The sequence below is a fragment of the Dromiciops gliroides genome, chromosome 2, assembly GCF_019393635.1.
Source record: "Dromiciops gliroides isolate mDroGli1 chromosome 2, mDroGli1.pri, whole genome shotgun sequence".
NCBI classification, from domain to species: domain Eukaryota; kingdom Metazoa; phylum Chordata; class Mammalia; order Microbiotheria; family Microbiotheriidae; genus Dromiciops; species Dromiciops gliroides.
This window is the reverse complement of record NC_057862.1, coordinates 117,619,847-117,630,552: the sequence shown is the minus strand read 5'-3', so window position 1 is coordinate 117,630,552 and position 10,706 is coordinate 117,619,847. Positions and strand designations below refer to the sequence as shown.

The 10,706-nt window shown below is 45.2% G+C and overlaps 1 protein-coding gene across 1 annotated transcript; it reads left to right on the top strand.

Annotated features, from left to right (window-relative positions):
- Positions 1–5,689: 5,689 nt before the first annotated feature.
- On the top strand, positions 5,690–7,548 carry TLNRD1 (talin rod domain containing 1). The gene has a single exon (XM_043985787.1). The coding sequence runs from the start codon at positions 5,690–5,692 to the stop codon at positions 6,797–6,799; it is 1,110 nt and encodes a 369-aa protein (XP_043841722.1). The 3' UTR covers positions 6,800–7,548.
- Positions 7,549–10,706: the final 3,158 nt, after the last annotated feature.

Sequence of the window (10,706 nt, the reverse complement as noted above, 5' to 3'; positions counted from 1 at the left end):
ATGGTAATCAGAACAAGGGGTATATGGGATGTTTAGGGAGGACTAGACCCTCTGGTGTGAGGTCTTGCCAAGCTGTTTTCCAAGCTGCTCATCCACCTTTGATGTCCACCTTCACCCAACTTTCGATGGTAGCTCCAAGAAGCTATAGCATGAACAATGGCCACACTGGTAAAAAATGTTTCAGCAGAGGGGCAAAACCAGGTTAAGGATATCCGACAAGCCTCAAACGTGTCAGTGAGTCAGAGGGTTGTCTATCCCAAGCATGTGAAAGTTTCCCCCAGCAGAATGGACAGATGAGAACAATTTGTTCCAAAGGCCATGAAGGTGACTGAAGCAGGTTTTGTGAAGCACTTAGGGCTTGGTCAGACATCAAAGATTTCAAGGTCATTTCCTGCATCCTGGGTCATTACCAGTCATCTTAATTCTTGTCCTGCCACTGGATTTTGATGATTGGAAGAGTGAGGCCGATGACTTTGTGTAACTCAGCTTCACATAAATCCAACTCATGCAAATTAAGACATCACCCGTGATGTTATTGGTCCTCTTTAAAAATGAAGGCCAGAAAACAAAAACAAACCAGAACCAAAAAAAGGGATCTTTGTCAGGACACCAAAAATCACCCTGAGGGCAAGAGTCTTGAATTAAGTTGGGCAAAGGAAGTAGGCGTAGGAAAAGGGAGGGGGGCATTACTGTTTGGTAGGGAAACAGATCCTGGGCCCTTGGGTATGAGGTAAGACACTTGAAGGGAGCAGATGAGCTTATCATTATGGCGTCTGGTAGCTTCCTATTTGAACAAATCATGACTGCTACCTAGATGCTAAAATCTGTTGTTTCTATACTGCCAAAGGACTGAAATTACAATTGGGGTCCTCTAAACTCAACACCCTTGGGCAAAGCTCTAGTAGTCCTACTCATGTTATGGCTTTGATCCTAAGGGCAGGGGGAAAGGCCTCCTGGGAGGGACCTTTGGCTGCAGAAAACATACTGCCACTCCTCTAAACTGTCACTTTCCACCACAATCCCAATGAATAGTGGAGTGAAGGGTCCTTTCAGTGGTGGCTATGGTATCTCTGGGTTCTTCAGCAGCAAGGGGTCTTCATCCAATTAAGTAGAGGGGTGAAAGCAACCCTCCTTAATGTAAATTTAACCCTTGTTAATGTAAACATTTCATCACCTCCCCCTGCTTCAGGGAAGATTTGAGAGAATGGTAGCTTTATTTAAGTTGATGATTTCTTTGCACAAGCCCAATATCGAGTGGTTACAGAAAGGACAGGACCTAGATAGGTAAATTTGACAGCTTCTCTATTTTTTCTGAATCCCATTTTCTTTGTAGGCCTTCCCTCCCATTTGCTTTGTTCAAGGAGCTTAAAATAAATATCTACATTATTGGGTATTGCCATATTGTGAAACACATTGCAGAACCAAACATAAGGGATTTTTGGATTGTTTATTTTTCAGGATTCTGATCCCTTTCATTAATATGAACTATTTTAAGTTAATGTACTTGAAGTGTAGATATTTCATTAAACCATTTAATGGTCACTGAGCTATAGAAGATTAAGGTCAGAAAGGAATTTATAGAAATTTTCTAATCCAGTCCCCTCATTCAACACGAGAAAATTGAGAAACAAAGAGGAGAGCTAATGTTAGAATCTTGGTTTCTTAACTACACAGCATTGCATGATACATTGTGGCTACTTTTTTGAACAGTATAAAACCACAATTTATATCTGTGTATGAGTCTAATTACAAGTAATAAATTTAAGAGAGAGAAAAAAGAGATGGAAAGTGCTATGGAAGGTAAGGACAATTACACAACCCACACAGAAATTTTTATGTTGATTTGAATCATTCTCATTTTGGGTGGGGTCAGAGGAATTGAAGTGTAATTGAATGGGAGATGTGTTGTTCAAGGTCAGTAAAGAGACAATGGCCGGGAGGTGTGGGCCTTGAGAGGTGACTCCCTGAGGGTCGGGTGTGGTGATCCAGGATAGGAAGCTGGGAGCCCTGCATGGTGACCCTGGGGGCAGAGTTGTAAAGGACCTTGGAATTTCTAGCGCAGAATACAGAGCCCCCAACTAAGGTGAAGAGTAACAAGAGAGGCTAGGGGTAATCAGCTCAACAGAAATGTATACATAGGAAAGAGATGAAAGGTAGGGTGGAGGGATACAGCTATGAAAGACTGGGAACTAAGCTAGAACTAGCACCAACTCTAGAGTTCCATTAACATGATAGGGAATAGTGGCATCTAAAAGGGTCCTACTGGATTCTTGGAGGGTTCGGATTTTCTCCTTTCCTAACAAACTGAATTTGCCTCAGGAGTAAGAATTCTCTTAAAGCTTTGTTTGATAATAGCCTAAATAGACCAGAATAGAGGAGAGAAACTAGTTCACAGAGTTTTTGTCTGAACAATTCCAGAGTTCAAGTGCTTCAAGGAGAGGAATTTCGACCTGAAATTTTTGTACTTACTCAAGCAGAAAAGGCCTCTTACTATCCCAGCATCGTGGAAAACGGGGGTGGTGGTGGTGAAAAAACTCATCTGGGCTGAAATTTAAAAGTAAAGGTGAATTAGCAATGAGTTGTAGTTAAGGATCATGATACAAGAGATTAGGCAACAGGAGAGATGTCCTACTTAGAGAGTGAAACAAGATGGTGGGGATGGGGGTGTGGGAGAGAGATCAATACCTATACCAAAGCAAGATAGAATAAGGAGAAGTGGTATACCTGTAATATCTACCTCGATCCATATACATATATGTGAGAAACTGAAAAATATAGCTCGCCACATATAAAATATATGTATACACATATAATATATAGCTGTAACATGTGTAATCAGTGAGATAGATGAGTCAATGTATATGATGATTAAATTTTAACCTATATTAATGTATACAGTATATACATTAAATATATTGAATTTGAACTTTATACATACCACTTATACACACATATAATATAGACTTCACATTTTACACATTGTAAAATATATCAATATAATATAGCAGATGTAGATATAAAAATCCCGAACATATTATAGACATATATATATATATACATATGTATGAAAGGGATGTGTGTGTGGGGGGGTGAGAGAGAGAGAGAGAGAGAGAGAGAGAGAGAGAGAGAGAGAGAGAGAGAGATTCTCTTGACCATACATACTACAGACTATGCTTACTGCAGGGAACAATGGAGGAACAGTGGCATCTTAGAAGTTAAAGAGGAAAGGAAAGGTCATGAATAACAGAGGCACTGGTTTTGGAAAAAATCCTCCCACCAAAGAATGGCTGCAGAAGATAGCTTGGGAAACCAAGACTGGATAATTCTGCAACACAGCTGCTTGTTTGTAAAGTACCAGATCTCTTTCTCCCTTGTTTCACCCATCTAGACCTCGGTATACAGGTTATTTCTAATGGGAGTTGAGTATTAGGAATGAAACTCATCATCATTTATAAAACATCTACTATGTGCATGGAAGGAAGCTCTGGACTCTCTGAAAGAACGCACAATGCTGTAACAGCATCAATCAGTACCTCGAGCTTGATTAGATCATTTCTAACCTAGGGAACGCCTGGGATGTTGCAGACTTGGGCCACAGTCGAACAGAGAGCAAAATACCTGATGCGGTTTTCCTGTCCCTCCCCCAGCTCCACCCCTACAAAGTGTCGCATTTTAGACGCCCTCTTCTCCCTTTGCCTGAAGGAAGCGCGGGACCCTCTCATTTTGACTCTTGTAAACCCGCTTATTTAAATGAGGAGGAGGCTGAAGCAGTGCTCTGGCACTGGGTATGCTACAGCCCTTCCTGCAGAAAGCTATCTTAGAGAACCTGACGACTGCGTCCATCCCTTTTCTCTCTCCCTTCCCCAGGATGGGAGAGGCTCGTGGGCGAGGAGGTGGGAGCGAGACAAACAAAAAGGCGGAACCGACTGCCTCAAGGCTTATCCCCCTTAGAGTTTAGGATGAGGATCTGGGTGAGCCGAAGATGAATGGGACAAGGCTGACCGCAGCAAGGCGCTGGCGCTCCCACGACTACTTAGAGCCGCCCGCCCCGTTTCTAGGGGAGGAGCAGCTAATCGCGCAAGCGTCCGGGAGATGCCGAGAGGGGCGGGAGAAAAGGGTAGAGGAGGAAGCAGGATTTAAACGAAGGGCGGTGACGCCACACAAAAGATTTCTATAGGCTCAAGTGAGGTTACGGCAAAGGCAACGAGGCGAGCGGGGTAGGGAGGGGGAAGGGAAGAGGAAAAACCTCCCTTCAACCCATGCAGCGTTTGGGTGGCAGTGGCGGCGGGGGCTCCCCCACGACTTTGCATCTAGGGAGGTGAAGACGCGCTGGGAAAGGAAACATTTTTTTTGTTTGTTTCCACCTCTGTCCCTCCTCCCCAGCTTTCCTTTACCCTTCAATTTCTTTCTTTTCCCCCCTCGCTCGGAAGTTGGTGGTTTACCAAAATGGCAGGAGCCAGGGCCCGAGCTGGTTCCCGCAGCAGCCCGGAGACCCCTCCCTTGTGTGCGGGGACCTTCTAAGTTGGTACGGCCACCGCAGCCGGAGGGAGCCCGTATCCGGGGGGATGCACTTGAGCCGGGCCCTCGGGAGAAAGCCGCCACAGCCTCAGCAGCAGCCGTTGGAGAGGATGGATTCGGAGCGGGAGCAAGCTTGGGGAGGTTTGATGCATGGTCCGGGAAGGGGCGCCGCATCCCAGCCCAGCCGCGGAAAGTGAATCCAAGCCGGGTGGAAAAGGGCTGGGTGGGTGGCGGGCTGTGGAGAGAAGGGGAAGAAGAAAGGCAACTCCCCGCCACCACGGCCCGAGCCCCGAGGGCGCCGGGCGAGGCGCGTCCGGGCGTGGTGTGCTAGCTAGCGGCCCGCGGGCGCCCGGCCCCAGCCAGCGCTAAATCTGTGCACTGCTCCCTCCGGACTCGACTCTCGCAGCCTGGCTGACCGAGGCGAGCCACACCCTCCGCTGGGTGGCTGCTGCTGCTGCTTCCTGATAGCCGGGGACTGCAGAAAGAGAGGGAGAGAGGGAGAGAGAAGAGAGAGAGAGAGATGCGGGACGGCTGCTCCCGCCGCTGCCAGTGCGTGCCTCCGCCTCTGCCGCTCCAAAGTGACTTCTCTTTCGGTTGCGTTTCCAGAGACACACGTGCGCCGAGGTGCCCGAGCTTGGCCCTGTAAGTGCTGAGAACAGAAGCGGGTTTGTGCATCCGCAGTCCCCGGAGCTCCTCCCTAAGAAAAAGGATTTTGATTTCAAAGAAAGGAAGGAAGGACAACTCCCAACCTCCCCCACCCCAGTCGGCTTGGCAGGGCCATGCCCAGGAAGGAGGCGGCAGTGGCCCCACAGCGGAGACAGGACCAGTGCGGACTTTCCCGGAACCCGACTGGTGGGGAGTGCTAATTTTGGTTTTTCTTGTCTTTTTTCGGCGGTTCATGGTGCATGCAGCCTCTAGGCAAAGAGGCAGAACGTAGAAGTGCTTCCCTCCACTCCTAAGTCAATTGTCCGTTTTCTCTTCCTTTGCTCGCTTCCCGCCCTGTCCCTATCTCGGCCGCCGCAGCCCCGGTGCCATCTGCTCGCGGCGGTGGATGGCATGATGGTGCGGAGAAGGCAACGCGGCCCTGCCCAGCTCAGTCGGGACGGCTCCGGGGGAGGCAGCGGCGGTGGTAGCGGGCTCCCCAGCGGCATGCCAGTGCTCCCCCGGCGCTATGGCTAGCGGGAGTTCGGGGAGGTCCACTAGCGAGGCGGCTTCTCCTCCTGCTCCTGCTAGCGGTGCTTGTCACTCGAGCGCCGTCGGGGGCGGCTCGCAGTCACGGAAGAGGCTCGTCTCGGTCTGCGACCACTGCAAGGTGAAGATGCAGCTGGTGGCCGATCTGCTGCTGCTGTCTAGTGAGGCGCGACCGGTGTTGTCGGAGGGCTCCACCGCCTCCTCGGGCCCTGGAGGTGAGTCCTTTGAAAAGTGCCGGGACACCATCATCGCCCGCACAAAAGGGCTCTCCATTCTGACTCACGACGTACAAAGTCAACTGAACATGGGCCGTTTCAGCGAGGCAGGGGACAGTCTGGCGGAGCTGGGCGAGCTGGTTGTCTCGCTGACCGAGTGTTCCGCTCATGCCGCCTACTTAGCCGCGGTGGCCACTCCAGGGGCACAGCCGGCGCAGCCGGGCTTGGTGGACCGATACCGAGTGACCCGCTGCCGGCACGAAGTGGAGCAGGGTTGTGGGGTATTGCGAGCCACCCCTTTGGCGGACATGACGCCCCAGTTGCTGCTGGAGGTGTCCCAGAGCCTGTCCCGCAATCTCAAATTCCTAACGGACGCCTGCGCCTTGGCCAGCGAGAAGTCCCGGGACCGCTTCGCCCGAGAGCAATTCAAACTGGGCGTCAAGTGCATGAGCACCAGCGCGTCGGCGCTGCTGGCCTGCGTACGGGAGGTGAAGGCGGCGCCCAGCGAACTGGCCCGCAGCCGCTGCGCGCTCTTCAGCGGGCCCCTGGTGCAGGCGGTGAGCGCCCTGGTGGGCTTCGCCACCGAGCCCCAGTTCCTGGGTCGAGCCGCCTCCGTCAGTCCCGAGGGTAAAGCGGTGCAAACCGCCATCCTCGGTGGGGCCATGAGCGTCGTGTCAGCCTGCGTGCTCCTGACCCAATGCCTCAGGGATATAGCCCAGCACCCCGACGGGGGCGCCAAGATGACAGACCACAGGGAAAGGCTGAGGAATTCAGCCTGCGCCGTCTCTGACGGCTGCAACCTGCTATCTCAGGCACTAAGGGAGAGGTCTTCGCCCAGGACTTTACCGCCAGTGAATTCCAATTCTGTGAATTAACCCTATCCCGATCGCAGCCCTTTTTCACCCCCTTCGCCAGTTTATCCCCCTTCTTGCCCTTGGTTGTGTGACTACAGGGAAAACTTCCCTCCCCACCCCATTTATACCAAAGAAATCGCTTAGATGAGGTTCACCCTCCCACCCTCCCCCCCCCTTCCCTCTACCCCACTTGAAATTCACAAGAGAAATACATTGAAAAGCGTCACCATAAGTAGAAACAAAGTGAGGGGAAAGTCTAACCTTGGAAAATTTTATACAATTCCTGAGAGTGGGAAATGGGAGAGCTTTAACCGTGCTGGGTGCGGTTTCTTTTCTTTTTTTTTTTCCTGCCATCCCCCCCACCCCCACCCCCACCCCTATTCCCATCTCTGCAAACCATGCTTTTGGAAATTCCCATCCACATCTTACTGTTAAATTGTGCAGGAAGGAGATTATAGATTTTTTTTTGTCCTTTTTGTTGTTGTTGTTCTAAAGGTTACCTCAGTTTCACACATTAGACATGGATGTAGCTACCTTTTTGTATGTGTTTTTTTTTTAATTGAATGTTGGGTTAGAAGTACACTTAGTGTGGAAAGAGTGAAGGTTATGAGTTTTTTGCTACGTGATTTGCGAATTGGGGGGAAAGCTACTGTGAGTGTGTTTTCAAAAATTTACACTATAACAAAAGTGATTTTTTTTCCCAATGTCAGTTTTTATCTTGCATGTACTGGAGTATTTATTTCATCTATTAAAATGTTATGTTTCTCAGATGTCTTTTGGCCATTCTTGTTACCTATTTAATAATGTTTTTGTTAAGTGGAGGTGTTTAGGTCTTTAACTTTTACTCTTTCAACAGCTGCAGTAGCACAGAATTTTGAATTGGTTTATCTTTTGCTTCCATCCTACCCCACCCTCATTTTTTACTTTTCCCTTTGAGCTTCTGTGAAAATAATGTCACATGGTTCATTTAGAATGCTAAATTGTGTACAGAAGGCCTGTGTTGAACAGACCATCATCTTGTCAAAACAATGAAGACTGATCAATGTTTCTGGATTCTAACATTTAGTTGTATGGCTACTGAATGGCTTTTGTCTTGTGTGTTGTCTTGAAGTCTTAATTTCTGTGGGAAAGTAATGCTATTCCTTCCAACACCCCCCTACCCCCCTCCCCATTTTCTTTCACTGCATTTGAAATAATGGGAGGACTGATAACTAACACTAATCTGCTTTAGGTCTAGGGTGGACTTAGATGATTAGAGCCCGTTCACTGTCTTCAGTCCCCTTTCAAATTAAGGCAAGTTGTATATATCTTGTGTGACACCTGTGTTTCTTTTCATTCAAAATGGGTGTGTTTTGCATGCAGACACCCTTAGATTGAACCAGAGTCCAAACAGACAAAGCTTGGAAGCATTATTTATTCTTGATTAGGTATAAACACAATTGCTTGGGAATTAGGAACAATCTAGACATCCCAAACTTCCAAATTATGGGTAGGAATTCTAGAATGTCCTGAATTTGCTGCTTGCTGTTGTATAAGAGCAATCAAGTGTTTGGTTGTGACCTAAAAACATATTCAGTGTAGACTTATCTGACTTAATAGAATGCCTTCTGGGCTAATAATAATAGCTCATCCCATTTTATAGATGAGGAAACTGAGGCAAACAGGTTGAGTGACTACTTGCCCAGGGTCACAAAACTAAATAATCTGAGACCAGAATGAAATTCAAGTCTTCTTGACTCAAGACCCACAATTCTATCCACTGAACCACTTAGGTAGTGGAATATGTTCTAGATTTGGAGTCAGACCACCAGATTAAAAAAATCCCCACTCTGCCATTCACAATCTGTGTAACCTTGGACAAGTCACTTCAACTCTAGGTCTCAGAATAAGGAAGTGGGACTAAACAAACGGCTTATAAGGTTCTTGCCTGTTGTATCTAGTTAAAATCTAGGATCTTTTTTTAATAAAGTCAGTAGGGACTTGTGGGCAGAGTATATATGCGTTTCCTCCTTGTTGATTTAGAATTTACTGTGTTTTATGGAATTTAAGAGTAAATTATGGGGCGGCTAGGTGGCGCAGTGGATAAAGCACCAGCCCTGGATTCAGGAGTACCTGAGTTCAAATCTGGCCTCAGACACTTGACACTTACTAGCTGTGTGACCCTGGGCAAGTCACTTAACCCCAATTGCCTCACTAAAAAAACCAAAAACCAAAAGTAAGTTATGTGGTTTCAACAAACCTGGATTATATTTTAAACACTTTCGTATTGGATACATACAATTTTCAGTTTTAGCTTGATCCTTTAGTACTTGTAGTTTTTCACATTTTAGTTTTAAAACTATGAATACAATATTTTAGGCTTGTTCAAATGTTTACTTTTATTTTTACTTTAATTTTCGGTGATATTTAAAACCCCAATTATGTTTATAGATAAAGAAGTAAATTTTCAGAAGCTCCCACTGTTTATGCTGCTAAGGACAGAATAGTTGTGTGTATGATAACACTTATGAAGAGCTCATTAGAAAGGATGGAAAAACATGTATATATGCATATATATGTACATGTATATAACATATATGTACACATATATCTTCCATCCATAAAAGGTTTCATCCATTAAAGGTCATGCATATGTTATATGCATGTATGCATGCATTCCATCTATCCTTAAAAGGTCATATATGTGTGTGTATTAATTCCATCCTATCTAATGAGGTCTTAGTAAGTATGTCATTGCAAGAAAATCAGGCCCTCAATACATAAATCATTAAAACTGTATGGTTACATAACAATAATGCTGATTTTTGTGCCCAGAATTTAAAAGACTTATTAATAGTAATAGTATATACTGGTTGTGAGGGTGAGTGTGTGGGGGTGGTTGTTTTGAGATTTTTTTTCACATTAGTATTAACTGGTTTTCTACCTTATTTTCTATTTGGCGAGAGAAATAATTTAACCTTTGAAAACATAAATACACTTGGACAAGTGATTTTATTTTATTTATAAAATCTTACAATTCCACGTGTAATAAAAATAGTTTTCAAAGTTGGTGTTTTACCTACATTTAAGGATTTACATACCCTTTCTATTTAGGATTATGTCTCCCAAAGATAAGCAAGTTTAATAATTTTGTAGTTTATTTAGGTTCTTGCAAAGACCAAGGCTTTCAAGTCCAAAACCTCTGTTGCCATAGCCCTTACATTAGACAGTCTGGAATGACTCTTTAGATTGATCAAATAAGCCATTTGCCTGCTCTTTGCATCTTGTTCTCTGTGCAAACAGGCCATGCTGAGTGAAGAGTCTTCAGGCAATTACCACTATAATTTACATTTCCAACAATTTACCTTTACTGAGGACTTTAATACTAACTAGATGCCCAACTTCCATCTCACTTTGTATTATTTTGAAGTGTTTGCTTGAAGCTTTCAAATACTTTAAAAGTTCTTATTTTGTCTAAATTATGTTGTTTATCATTAGGGAGGTTTCAGGTAGAGGAATCGTCTCACAAGTGTTCATAATGTCTCTAGTAAAAATTAATTTTAAACAGTGGGCATTTACGTAGTGCTTTAAGATTGACAACACTCAGACATTTCGCTTTATCTTCCCATTTTGCCAATCGTTCCCATTTACAAAGTGAGAGAGAAGTTAAATGTATTTTTGTATATATTTAAATCCTAAATTTGTATCTAAACAAAACATAAAGCATGTCATACACTCTTTTCAGTTGGAAAAAACAGCCAATTGTGATAATAACGAGAGATTCTGAAAAAAAACTTAATTTTAGATTCTTCCATTGAATTAAATTTTTCTATTGAAGGCTATGAGTAGATTCTTTTATTGAAATTTTGTCTTTAAGTCAGATGTACTATTTCACTGGGATTTTAGTTTGAACAGGGAAGTATTTTAGCAGGTATTTTGGAATAAAGTT